Source organism: Pelophylax lessonae (genome assembly GCF_965119305.1).
Source record: "Pelophylax lessonae genome assembly, chromosome: 1".
Taxonomy (NCBI): Eukaryota; Metazoa; Chordata; class Amphibia; order Anura; family Ranidae; genus Pelophylax; species Pelophylax lessonae.
The window spans coordinates 19,226,139-19,240,804 of NC_138768.1; the positions used below are offsets into that span (position 1 = coordinate 19,226,139).

The following is a 14,666-nucleotide window of genomic DNA, read 5'->3' on the forward strand; positions in this document are numbered from 1 at the left end:
ATCTTGACATTTCAGGGCCTCCTAAACCGTGATAGGTAGTGAGAAAATGCAATGAGATATTTACGCCCTTTGAAATTCTGAGGGTGGTGATTGGTTTTCGGGGTCCCGTAAACAGCTAGGCTCCCAAAAAGTCTCACACATGTGGTATCCCTGTACTCAGGAGAAGCAGAACCCATGGCATGTGTGAGAAATATATCATTTTAATGACAACTTTGTGTAAAAAAAAAATTTTTGGTTTGTTTTAGTCATTTTTCAAACACCTATTTTTTTGGGGTACAGCATTGCATGACCGCGCAATTGTCAGTTAAAGTCACGCAGTGCCAAGTTTAAAAAAGGGGCCTGGTCATTGAGCAGCCAAATCCTCCGGTCTTAAAGTGGTTAACCACTTGCCGACCGCCGCAAGTAGATATACTGCAGCGGTCAGCCCCTCACAGGCAGAGTGACGTACCGGTACGTCACTAGCCTGTGAGGCTCTGGGGAGCGAGCGTGCGCCGCCGGCGGCGCACTCCCGCGTGGTCACGGACCCCCCCGCGCGTGTGACCGGCGGACCCGATGTCCGCTGCTCACTCAGCGATCGTCGGGGGAGAGGGAGAAAGGCAGGCGGCTTGTGTAAACAAGCTGCCTCTCATTCTCCCCTGTGTAGAAACTGTGATCACACGGTTCTACTATGTAGGACCATTGATCACTGTTTCTACAGCTCAAGCCACAGCCAATCACAGTTAGAATCACGCCCCTAGGGACACACACAGCCCCTCCCTCTCAAATAAAGTTAACCCCTTCACTGCCAGTGTAATTTTACAGTAACAGTGCATATGTATAGCACTGATTACTGTAGAAATGTCACTGGTAACCCCAAAAGTGTCAAAAATGTCAGTCAAGGGTCCGATCTGTCCGCCGCAATGTCGTAGTACTGCAAAAAAAATAACTTTTGCGCAAACCAATCAAAATACGCTTTTTGCGATTTTTTTTTTACCAAACATGTAGCATAAAACAAATTGGCTGAAAATGTTAAAAAATTTTGATTTTTACATTTTTTTTGCGGAATTTCATATAAAAAAATGTGAAAATATTGTTATTTTTGCAAAATTGACGCTCTTTTTTTGTTTATAGCGCAAAAAGTAAAAATTGCACAGGTGATCAAATACCACCAAAAGAAAGCTCTGTTTGTGGGAAAAAAAGGACGTCAAATTCGTTTAGGTACAGCGTTGCACGACCGCGCGATTGTCCATTAAGGTCACGCAGTGCCAAATCGCAAAATACCCCCTGGTCTTTAAGCAGCCAAATCCTCTGGGGCTTAAGTGGTTAAGGAAATTACTGAAAAAATATTCAATATCATCAAATAGTTGCATTCTCGGTGTACCGTGCCTGATGTTATTTTCACTTATTTTTACTCTACAGACAGTAAAATCTGCAAGAAGTGTCCTGAAAATGAATGGCCTAACAAAGCTAAAAATATTTGTATTGACAAAGTCAATGAGTATTTATCATACGAGGAGGATATTCTAGTTTTATTTTTTTCTGTAACTTCAGTCATATTTGCTATGACATCTCTCTTTATACTTGGATTATTTTTTTGGTTTCGGAGCACTCCCATAGTCAGAGCCAATAACCGGAACCTCAGCTTCATTCTGCTCCTCTCCCTCATACTGAGTTTCCTGTCTGTATTCCTCTTCCTTGGCCGTCCTGTGGATATTACCTGTATGCTGCAACAAGTCTCCTTTGGAGTTCCCTTCACCATCTCAGCATCTTCTATCCTAGCCAAAACCATCATGGTCTTCATTGCTTTCAAAGCCACCAGACCTGGAAGCTCTTGTAGAAAATGGGTGGGAGTCAAACTTCCCAATACAGTCATGTTATTCTGCTCATCCATTCAGGTTATGAATTGCATTCTCTGGTTGTCCATCTCTCCACCATTTCAGGAGTATGACATGGACTCCTATCCTGGGAAGATCCTCATTCAGTGTAATGAAGGGTCAGTTATCGGGTTCTACTCTATGTTGGGTTATATGGGGTTTCTGGCAGCTGTGAGTTTTGCTCTGGCTTTCATGGTGAGGACATTACCGGACAGTTTTAATGAAGCCAAGTACATCACCTTCAGCATACTGGTGTTCTGCAGTGTCTGGATTGCCATGATCCCGGCCTATCTGAGCACCAGAGGGAAATACATGGTGGCTGTGGAGATATTCGCCATACTGACCTCCAGTGCTGGAATATTATTGTGTATGTTTTCTCCAAAACTCTACATTTTACTTTTAAAACCTGAGCTGAACACAAGAGGAACAATGCTGGGGAAAAGAATGCTGTAAATGTAATACATTGATTCAATGTACTGTATAATGCTGTAGACCAGATTAAACACATTCAGTAATATTGTTCAATCATCGTTATCATCATTATTTTTATTTTTTTTTTGTGTTTATATTAACTGCCTTCTGTCTGCTTATTGTACATAATTGGATGGAAGGTGGATGTTATAGGATGAGATGCTATTTTGGAGCTTAATTGTTTTCTTGCTCTTACATGAGCCCTAACATGCACAAGCAAAGTAGTGTGACTGCACTGTCCAATGAACGATGCCGGGCACAAAAAAAATGCTGTGACCAATCAAAACATCACACTATGTAACCAACACCTGTACTTAGCCGCTTGCTCCCACTTTGCTCTCACACACCGATTGGAGTGCGATAAGAGAGGAAGCTTTAAGATCAACCCGCAGGCCTTGTCATGTGGCATTTGCAGCCAGTATTGCAGCAGGAACTGAACTCCATTCCACCACCTCTGGATCTCCCCCTCCTCTCCCCCTCCTCACTGTCATTTGTAAACACAGAAGCCTTCTATGTTTAAAAGGAACAACTTGGCTCTCAGGGGCTCCTGGAACTAACAGATCTCTGCACGCTCTTATGGTGGGGCACTGCAGGAACAGATCTCCAGAATATGAGAGACGGAACAATCTCTCTGCAAGGTAATGCAGAACCACCTACACATGGAGGTACTAGAGACCAGGTAGGAGAGAGAGATGTGAGGAAGCTTTGGGGGGCTGCACACAATGCACTCCTGAACTCTGCACTCTGTACGTAGTGCATCCCAGACACAACCGGCCCTTTGAGGGCAATTATACTTCTGATGTGACCTGCAATGAAATTGAGTTTGACACCCCCTGCTCTACAGTATATGTAGGCAGTTGTTTTCTTTCAACCTTTTCTGTTCCAGCATGACTGTGCCCCTGAGAACAAATCCAGTTCCATATAGACATGGATTAACCACTTAAGGACCGAGCCTATTTCTGACACTTGTTGTTTACAATTTAAAATCTTTTTTTTTTTTTTTTGCTAGAAAACTACTTAGAGCCCCCAAACATTATATATTTTTTTTAGCAGAGACCCTAGAGAATAAAATGGCGATTGTTGCAATATTTTTTATCACACCATATTTGCGCAGCGGTCTTCCAAACACATTTTTTGAATTAAAAAATAAGAAAACAGTAAAGTTAGCCAAAATTTTTATATAATGTGAAGGATAATGTTATGCCAAGTAAATATATACCCATAATGTCATGCTTAAAAATTGCACATGCTGGTGGAATGGCGACAAACTTTGGTACTTAAAAATTCCCATAGGCGACACTTTAAAAATGTCTACAGGTTACAAGATTAGAGTTACAGAGGAGGTCTAGGGCTCAAATTATTGCTCTCAATCTAACAATCGTGGTGATACCTCACATGTGTGGTTTGAACACCGTTTACATATATGGGCGGAACTTGCGTATGTGTTCGCTTCTGCGCCCAAGCTAATGGGGACAGGGCGCTTTAATTTTTTCCTATTTATTTTATTTATTATTTTTACACAGTTTAAAAAAAAAAAATGATCATTTTTATTCCTAACACAATGAATGTAAACATCCCTTGTAATAGAAATAAGTATGAGAGGACCTCTTTATTGTGAGATCTGGGGTCAAAAAGACCTCACACCTCACATCTACACTAAAAAAGAAAAAAAATTGCTGAAAAAAAATTGGCCCTTTAAACCGGTTGCTAGGAGACGACGTTTGATGTTGCTCAGATCCTCCAAGACTATAGAGTCGAGTGTGGGCCATCTTGCCCTCACTCGACTTCCTGTCTGTGAGGAGAGAGGATCGGATCATTTTCCCCGCTGCTGGCAGGTCCGGTAAGCAGGGAAAACGACCGGGATGCGGTGGGAGGGGAGGGCACCTCTTCCACCGCACCATAAGGGTGATCCCACTGTGAATCCTGAAAGAGGACTTCCCGGCGTTTTTAAAAATACCGGGGTCATGGCAGCTATCTGCTGCCATAATCCCGGTATTTAGCATCACTGTACCCACGTAAATCGACGGTGAGCAGTCGGTAAGTGGTTAATACGTTTGGTGTGGAGGAATTCAAATGTCATAAACACAGTCCTGACCTCAGCCTAATTGTGAGTTACTGTAAGTCTTCTCATCCAACATCAGTACCTAACCTCACTAAGGTTCTTTTGGTTGAATGGGCACAAATTCCCACAGATACATTCCAAATCTTGTGAACAGTCTTCCCAGAAAAGTGGAGGCAGTTATAGGCACAAAGGTGACCATAATTTTGAAATGGGATGCTCAAACAACCCATATAAGTGTGATGTTTAGGTGACTACAAATATTTGGCCATATAGCATATCTGTTCTCCTCCCCTTCCTGTGAAGAATGGACCCATAAATGATGTGCTGGCAGGTGTCGGGGCTGGTCCTGCTAATACTGCGTTTTGGGAACATTATACTAAACTATTGGGGACGCTAGTATAGTTCTGATCAGGTCAAAGATGTTGATCAGTTCAGACACTATACTAGTAATGGAGGTGTTTAGTGTGTGTGTGTCACTGGCAATCAAAGTGTTAAAATGTATTACTAAATATGCGGTGGGCAATCTGACGCTGTCCTGGATTGACGCTAACTAATGTTAACGCTAACTGATGTCACCTGTGACACTAATACAGGGATCATAAAAAAGATCTGTACCCTATAATAGTGACACTGAGACAGGGCAATGAAGGGGTTAACTGGGGGTGATCAGGGGGTTAAATCTTTATTAGGGGATATATGGAGGGGACCCTAAACCTATCTGGGACTCCCTCTAACTACCACTAACTGTCTCTCACACTAACTGAAGTCACAAGTGACACTAATACAAGCTGGAAACAAAATAGTGTCTTAATTCAGAGACTGAGAAGGCCAAAATATAGAGTTTATCAGCATAGATTTTATGTCTGTATGGACAGGCTGTGATTTGTGAGTTATTAGGTAGGAATATTACATCTGGAGATAAAATACAAAACAATAATTATTTCTTGATTCAGAGACTGACAAAGCAAACATTTTACAGTCATGCACCGCAGTCACTGTGCCTTTTAGACAGACTGAGCCGGCATGTTACATTCGGAGAGAAGAAAATTGTGTCTTTCTATTCAGAGAACGGCAAAAATGTTACAGTTTTACACCACAAATATTAGACCTCTATGCACAGACTGCAAATTGTAATGACTGAGCAGACATCTCACATCTGGAAATAAATAAATGGACAGGCTGCAATTATTGATGGAGAGAGTAAGCACATCGCATCTGTAAATAAAAAAGTAATGTAATTATTAGGAAACTGAAAATGGAAAAATGTTACAGGTTTGCACTACAGATATAAGTATGGACAGGCTGCAGTTTCCGGGTGATTGAGCCGGAATAAAATATCTGAAAAAATGAGTCTTGAATTGAGAGACTGGGAAGAAAAAAGTGTTCAGTTCTATATTGTGAAATAAAATGATGGGTTAAAGATTTTTTTTTTTCCTTTGTAGTTGTCTATATCTAGGTTGCCCCACACAACCCCACCAAATAGAGGGATAAAAAGGTATTACAATGTAAAGTCTTGTCCACAAATATTAAACCTGGAATGGCCGGCTGACATTTCTGAGTGATGAAGCACGAATATTATATCTGGAAATAAAAAAATGAGTGTCTGGATTGAGAGACGGATGTGGTAAAATTCTGTGTCTTGATTTCAGAGACAGAAAAGGAAAACATTTTATAGTTTTGCTCTGAAGATATTACACTTGTATGGACAGGCTGCACTCTTCCAGTGGCTGAGCGGGAATATTACATCTGGAAAGTAAAAAATGTCTTCATTCAGAGACTGGAAAGGGAAAATCTTTTTGCTCCACAGCTAAAAAGCATTTTTGGGCAGGACACAATGTCAGAGAAACGGCCATGCTGCAACTGGCAACTCCGCCAGTACTTCCAATGGCCGCAATGGACTCAGGCCATAGACTCATTGTCAGTGAAATGGCTGTGCTGCAACTGGCAAATTTGCCAGTACTTCCCATGGCTGCAATGGACTCAAGCCATAGACTAATTCACTGGCCTATAAAAGGACTCTGCTCAGCCCATCTGATTGCTGGATTGTCTTCAGCTCTTCCTGTTTCCTGTGCATTGCTACTTCCTGGATTCCAGTTTGACCCGGCTTGTTTCTGACCTGTCTGCTCTCTCTCCTGGCTTTGACCCACGGCTTCGTCTGACCCTTCGATCCTGCTCCAGTGTTTGACCCTCGGCTTGTGTGACCATCCTTGCTCTCTTGTCCTCTGCCTGACTTCCAGTGTACCGATCCCGGCTTGCTCAACGGACTTGCTTCTGCTCAATCCCTTGTCTTGGCGACCTGTTTGGACTGATACCTGTGTATGACCCTCGGCCTGGCTTTTACCTGCACATTGCTTGATTCCCTGGAGGCCCTGCAAGTTGTTCCAGGATATCCTTGTGAACCTTTACCTGCACTCCACAAGCATCCAGTGCTCCTTGGGACGCGTCACCTCCTGTCCCACTTCCAGGGGTGATTCGCACCGAGCTGCAAGGGAAGCCCTCTCAGCATTTCGGCCTCTACCAAGAAGGGATCTGACACACAATTTCTTAGGGATTGAGCAGGAAAATTACATCTGGAAGGAAGAAAAAAATAACATCTATTTGTTTCAAAATGAAAAGAGAAAAATTAGAAAAGATTTGCAGCACAATTTTTAAGCTTTTATTGGATAGGTCACAATTTCTGATGGAGAGAGCAAGCAAATGGCACATGGGATTAAAAAAATTGCATCTTGCTTTGAAGACTGAAGATGGGAAAATGTTAGAGATTTGCACCACCAATATTAAGTGTGTATGGGGAAGCTTCAATTTCTGAGTGACATCTTCCATCTGGAAATATAAAATTAGATACTTTTAGTTTTAAATTAAAAATATAAAAATTGAAGAGAATTGCAGCACACTTTTCAGGCCTTCATTGGATAAGTCACAATTTATGAGGGAGAGAGTAGACGGATTTCATGTGTAAGTAAAACATTGTCTTTCCTTTTCACAGACTGAATAAGGAAAAATGTGACAGATTGGCTGCTAAGCGTGTAATACTTTTTGGCCAGACCACATTTTCTGAAGGAGAGAGCAAGTAGACTGCAGCTAGAACTAAGAAATTATTATTTTATTCCAGTAATGAATCAGGGTGGTAAATGTTATCAGATTTTCATCACAACCTTTAGCTGTGTTTAGGCAGGATACTATATGCCAGCCATAGAATGAGCAGATTGCATCAGGGGAGATGCTACTGAAACAGCAATCCCCTATAAGTGATCAGGAGATATACAATGGCTTTAGGCACAATGATGCCATGCAGTGTTACAGCTGGTATACCTAGGGGACAGGATCCACACTGGGGCAGAGATTCTGTAAGCTCTGCAGGGGCAGGTCCAGAGGTGGCACACCACCTTGTGCCAGGAAAAGTCATGTATGACATCATCATCAGCCTGCTGTCTGCCCTTCAGCAGGGTAGGTTCACATATGTGCCTTCTCTGGCACATGTCCCCATCCTGGTGGTGCAGCTATTCCTAGGTAGGAACTGACTTATAGGATCTTCTGAAGCAGAATAGAAAATTTTGTAGCCAACTGATGTCATCCTGCATCCTTTCTGCCCAGTGGGTGATGAATGATAAATAACATCTCTGCCATGACTTGATGGACCATGTGCCTGTGGTCTAGTGGACCCTTCTGCTGACCACATAATCAAATGACTTAGAAATATTACCTACCACATGAGAAATGAAAATGTTGCTCTGGTCCATAGGAAGTGTAAATGAGAGAAAGTGTTGCAAGAAAAGATATTTGGTCCTGTAGGTGAATTTTACAAACAAGCGATCCATATATATTAAATAACTTTTCTTCACAAATTATAAGTTCATTATTAATAATAATAATAATAATAATAATAATAATAATAATAATAACAATAATAATACTTTAACATTATTATTATTATTATTATTATTATTATTATTATTATTATTATTATTATTATTATTTATTGAACAGTGAATTTAATCTTTAATTATCATATGCATTTTTATTATTATTTTACATTCTAATAACAATTATATTATTTTGTAATCTTTCATCTATATTTTAAATATAATATATACTGAATATCCAGCAAAAGAAACTACTAAACCTAAAACTTTTATGTCTCGGCATTGCTGATACTGGAAAGCGATTCTTTAGTAAAATATTATTAGACATCTTCTTCAGGGAAGAGCCGGAGTTTGTTCTATTGGATGAAAGTTTCTGTACAATCTCTCATTCTTCATTTTTAGAGTCATTGTAAACCTTCTGTGTGCCGTTCTCCCGGGACTACTGACACCTGAGCTGAGCGCTCACTAGAGACACCACAAGACCCACACATGATTACAGTGCTGGGAACGCTCCATTCACAATACAACAAAACAACAACTAAGTCACCAAAGAATAAACCTGAGATTTTATTGGATGAAAGTTTCTGCCGGATTCCCCCAGGAAACAGACGCTGAATTTACCGATCACCATCTGCTTTCCAATACAAACTGTCATCATACAAGTCTTACTATCTCTCCTTCACTTTACCTATTCATTCACCCATTTAGTTTATGTGAATAGTAATACAATACAAATAAAAATGTAAATAATAAAATTAAACAAATAATAAATACATTACATTAAATTAATTAAAGTATAATTAAATGAATATAAATTAAATTAACAAAATACAATTTTAGTAACAGCAACATTATTATTATTTTTTTTTTTAATTCGTTTTTTTAATAACTCTCTCTATGCAAATAATTATATACATTGTACAGTGCTGTTTAATGTGTACATTGCAGCTCTGGTTTTCTATTCATGTTGAAATTCCAATTATTGATGCTTTCGTGCATTTTGCACAAAGATGCCGTACATAATACAGATCAATATTTTACTTAAAATGAATTCATCAATAAATAAATAAATAAATGAATGAATACATAAAACAATGTGAGTGTCTTTCTGTGTAGTAAGTTGTGCATGTACTAAGATAAATGACATGTCAGAATAAATCCTGTACACTATGATGTCATAGGAAGAAATGTCTGAGTGATGATATAGTGGCAGCGCATAGCACAGATATACATGCATGAGCCGTGTCATACATTCCATGGATGGGTCACTCGGGATTTCTTTTTACTAATTATTATTTTTTACAATTTTCTTTAGTAATAGACAGACTTCCTTTTCAGAAATTTGTCTGGCAACAATTATTTAATGTTCAGCATTAGTGTTGAGCGAACACGGACTGTATTATTCGTGTTCGTACCGAATAATTGGATTTTTATTACACGAACACGGACCCGAAAACTTTACTGTATGTTCAGGTTTAAAATCCGTGCTCGGTCATTTTATTTCCGGGTTTGTATGTAATGGCAAGCTTTTAATGGCGGGCTTTCAACTGCCAATCAACAAGCGTTTAACTGGTGTGCCTTAAGCCATCCAAGCCATGCCTACTAATGTATTAGTAGCTGTGATTGGCCATCTGAAGCATGTGACCATGTTTTTATAAGTTCGAGAGCCCCAGCGCACCGCGTCATTCTGCTGTAGATTAGGGATAGACAGTGAAAAATTGTATTGTGTCCGAAAAGAATGCAGGGTCAGGTCGGAGTGCAGGCAGGGCGAGTTATTAGGGCATTTTAGGACGAGGCTGGAGAATAGGCAGGGTCAGTGTTCTACATTGATTTTGCTGTGTGGGGGGTTGGTTGTGCAGTGCCAGTGAACGATCTTATCGATTATTTTAGGGTGAGGCTGGAGAATAGGCAGGGTCAGTGTTCTACATCGATTTTGCTGTGTGTGGGGTGGTGCAGTGAACACAATCTTTTTGCCCGCTGAGGAGGAGGGAGAAAAAAATCTATTTTTATCAGTCAGTTGTGTGCAGCGTTTTTCCTTCAGTGCTGACTGTGATAAGACACTGCTGTGTTCACATGTGCTATTATTGACTGATTTTAAATTTTATACACTTTTTTCTATTCCACTATTCAATATACACCCTTTTGGGTTAAAAAAAAATAAATTGTGGCATAGTCTGTACTAAGCTATTTAAAAATTACAATACTTAAAGGGGAATTTTCTTTTTTTTTCCCTTCATAGCCTGCAGCAGAGCTGACTGACATAAGACACTGCTGTGTTCACATGTGCTATTGAAAAATCACCAATTTTATATCATATTTTCTATTCCGCTATTCAATCTACACCCTTGGGGTAAAAAGAATTAAATTGCGGGATAGTCTGTAACGGTACGTGTGAGATACACCTTTCCAATTTTTGGGACGCATCTTATACCGCCGAGGATTGCAGGGTGCTTCAGTTTGCCTCCTGCCTGTTCCGAACTCCTCCTACTCCTCATCCTGCCTTTAGGGTACAAAAAATAGTAATCAGGGCCTAGTCTGGGTCTGTACGTGTGAGATAGATACACCTTTTGATATCATATTTTCTATTCCGCTATTCAATCTACACCCTTGGGGTAAAAAGAATTAAATTGCGGGATAGTCTGTATCGGTACGTGTGATATACACCTTCCAATCTTTTGGGGCGCATCTTCCACCGCCGAGCATTGCAGGGTGCTTCAGTTTGCCTCCTGTTCCGAACTCCTCCTACTCCTCATCCTCATCCTGCCTTTAGGGTACAAAAAATTGTAATCGGTGCCTAGTCTGTGTTTGTACGTGTGAGATACACTATTTTATAATTTTTTTTCTATTCCGCTATTCAATATACACCCTTTTTGAGTGTAAAAAATTAAATTACGGCATAGTCTGTATCGGTACGTGTGAGATACACCTTTTTAAATTTGTTTGGCACATCTCCTTCCACCGCCGAGGATTGAAGGGCGCTTCAGTTTGCCTCCTGTTCTGAATTCCTCCTACTCCTCATCCTCATCCTGCCTTTAGGGTACAAAAAATTGTAATCGGGGCCTAGTCTGTGTTTGTACGTGTGAGATACACCGTTTTATAAAAAAATTTCTATTCCGCTATTCAATATACACCCTGTTTGAGTGTAAAAAATTAAATTACGGCATAGTGTGTATCGGTACATATGAGATACACCTTTTTAAATTTGTTTGGCGCATCTCCTTCCACCGCCGAGGATTGCAGGGCGCTTCAGTTTGCCTCCTGTTCCGAACTCCTCCTACTCCTCTTCCACATTCTCATCCTGCCTTAGGGTACAAAAAATTGTAATCGGGGCCTAGTCTGTGTTTGTACGTGTGAGATACACCGTTTTATACAATTTTTCCTATTCCGCTATTCAATAAACACCCTTTTGGAGTGTAAAAAATTAAATTACGGCATAGTCTGTATCGGTACATGTGAGATACACCTTTTAAATTTGTTTGGCGCATCTCCTTCCACCGCCGAGGATTGCAGGGCACTTCAGTTTGCCTCCTGTTTCGAACTCCTCCTACTCCACTTCCTCATCTTCATCCTGCCTTTAGGGTACAAAAAATTGTAATCGGGGCCTAGTCTGTGTTTGTACGTGTGAGATACACCGTTTTATCAAATTTTTCCTATTCCGCTATTCAATATACACCCTTTTGGAGTGTAAAAAATTAAATTACGGCATAGTCTGTATCGGTACGTGTGAGATACACCTTTTAAATTTGTTTGGCGCATCTCCTTCCACCGCCAATTATTGCAGGGCACTTCAGTTTGCCTCCTGTTCCGAACTCCTCCTACTCCTCTTCCTCATCCTCCCTTTAGGGTACAAAAAATTGTAATCGGGGCCTAGTCTGTGTTTGTACGTGTGAGATACACCGTTTTATATACTTTTTTCTATTCCTCTATTCAATATACACCCTTTTGGGGTGAAAAAAATTAAATTTGTGTCATAGTTTGCATATTTGACTGTGAGATACACCCGTTGTATTTGTATACTGTTTTTCTATTCTGCTATTTAATAAACACCCTTTTGGGGTAAAAAATAATTTAATTGCGGCATAGTTTGCATATTTGACTGTGAGATACACCTGTGCGATACTGTTGTTGTTTTGTTCCGCTATTCAATAAACACCTTTCTAGGGCAAGATCATAAATTACAGAAATATGAGGAGACCGTCAAATAGGGGTCGTGGTGCTGCTGGTAGAGCTCCTGTTGCAAGGAGAGGACGCGGTCGATCTGTGCCAGCTACACGCACAAGTGAAACACCTTCCTCAAGTGTGAGTAGGCGACAGAACCTGCAGTAGTATTTGGTAGGGCATCATGCACCTCTAGAAGTGATGAGCCCAGAAGAAGTACAGGCGATAGAAGATTGGGTTGCTGACAGTGCCTCAAGTTCCTTCACATTGTCTCCCACCCAGTCTACTGCAGAAAGGTCAGAGTTGGCACCTGCAGCCGATGTCCAACCGTCTTTCACCTCACCCCCTTGCAAATCAGGCAAGCAGTCTGAGCCCCAAGTCATGCAGCAGTCTCTTCTTCTTTTTGATGACTCTGTCAGCAGGGTTTCCCAGGGCCATCCACCTAGCCCTGCCCCAGAAGTGGAAGAGATTGAGTGCAGCGATGCCCAACCACTTATTTCTCAAGATGAGTACATGGAAGGACCATCGCAGCACGTCTCCGATGATGACGAAACGCAGGTGCCAACTGCTGCGGCACTCAGAATTGTGGAGACCGACAAGGAGGGCAGGGGTGAAGACTGGGTGGAAGATGATGTGGAGGACGATGAGGTCCTCGACCCCACATGGAATGAAGGTCATGCAGGTGACCTGAGTAGTTTGGAGGAAGAGGCGGTGGTCGCACAGAGCCACCAGCACAGCAGAAGAGGGAGCAGGGTGCAGAAGCGGAGCGCCCGTGACCTAGACACTACGCCTGCTACTGCCCAAAGCAGCAAGGGACCGAGCGCAGCAAAGCCAGCTCAAAGAAGTTCTCTAGCGTGGAAGTTCTTCAGAAAATGTGCTGATGACAGGACACGAGTGGTTTGCACCCTGTGCAATCAGAGCCTGAAGCGAGGCATAAACCTTCTCAACCTGAGCACAACCTGCATGATCAGGCATCTAAGTGCAAAGCACGAGCTGCAGTGGAGTAGACACCTTCAAAACCAAGAAAGGTCTATGGCTCCTCCTGCTTCCTCTTCTGCTGCAGTCTCGGCCTCTCCATCCACCTCTGTAGTGATACCGGCACCTGCCACCCCGCAAACAGACGATCTGTCAGCAACACCACCACCTGGGTCACCAACCATCTCCACAATGTCCCGTGGAAGCGTTCAGCTTTCCATCTCCCAAACACTTCAGAGGAAGAGGAAGTACCCCCCTACCCACCCGCGATCCCTGGCCCTGAATGCCAGCATTTCAAAATTCTTGGCCTTTGAAGTGCTGTCATTCCGTCTGGTGGAGACGCACAGTTTTAAAAGCATTATGTCGGTGGCTGTCCCACAGTACGTCGTGCCCAGCCGCCACTACTTTTCCAGGCAAGCCATCCCTTCCCTGCACAACCAAGTGGGGGAAAAAATCAGGTGTGCACTGCGCAACGCCAACTGTGCCAAGGTCCACCTAACTACCGATACGTGGACCAGTAAGCACGGTCAGGGGTGTTATATCTCCCTAACGGCACAATGGGTAAATGCAGTGGCGGATGGGCCTGAGACGGATAGCAATTTGGCACATGTCCTTCCACCACCGAGGATTGCAGGGCGCTTCAGTTTGCCTCCTGTTCTTAACTCCTCCTACTCCGCTTCCTCATCCTCTACCGCCTCCTCATCCGGTCAGCGTAACACCTTCACCACCAACTTCAGCACAGCCAGGGGTAAACGATAGCAGGCAGTTTTAAAACTTGCCTGTTTGGGGGAAAAAACCACACACCGCACAAGAGTTGTGGAGGAGCATGGAACAGCAGACAAATGAGTGGTTGCTGCAAGCGAGCCTCAAGCCCGGCCTGGTGGTGTGTGATAACGGGTGAAATCTCATGGCAGCTCTGGGCCTAGCCGGTTTGACGCACATCCCTTGCCTGGCGCATGTGCTGAATTTGGTGGTGCAGAGGTTCCTTTAAAATTACCCCGATATGTCAGAGCTATTTCAGAAAGTGCGGGCCGTCTGTGCGCACTTTCGGCGTTCTCACAGTGCTGCTGCTCGCCTGTCAGCGCTGCAGCGTAACTTCGGCCTTCCCGCTCACCGCCTCATATGTGACGTGCGCCCACAAGGTGGAACTCCACCTTGCACATGCTAGAAAGACTGTGCGAGCAGCAGCAGGCCATAGTGGAGTTTCAGCTGCAGCACGCACGCGTGAGTCGCTCTGTGGAACAGCACCACTTCACCACCAATAACTGGGCCTCCATGTGAGAC

At 42.4% G+C, this 14,666-nt stretch overlaps 2 protein-coding genes across 2 annotated transcripts in view; one reads left to right on the forward strand and one right to left on the reverse strand.

The window, feature by feature from the left end:
* Positions 1-2,306, forward strand: part of LOC309568960 (vomeronasal type-2 receptor 26-like) — a gene marked incomplete at both ends in the record, with an annotated part of 48,202 nt that extends 45,896 nt beyond the window's left edge. Inside the window, one exon of the mRNA XM_082274725.1 lies at positions 1,399-2,306. Within this exon, the coding sequence (XP_082130851.1) occupies positions 1,399-2,306 (908 nt within the window). The remainder of the gene's footprint in view (positions 1-1,398) is intronic.
* The window catches only part of LOC309551481 (vomeronasal type-2 receptor 26-like), a gene marked incomplete at both ends in the record, with an annotated part of 1,345,010 nt that overhangs the window by 352,839 nt on the left and 977,505 nt on the right, over positions 1-14,666 (reverse strand). The window lies entirely within an intron of this gene.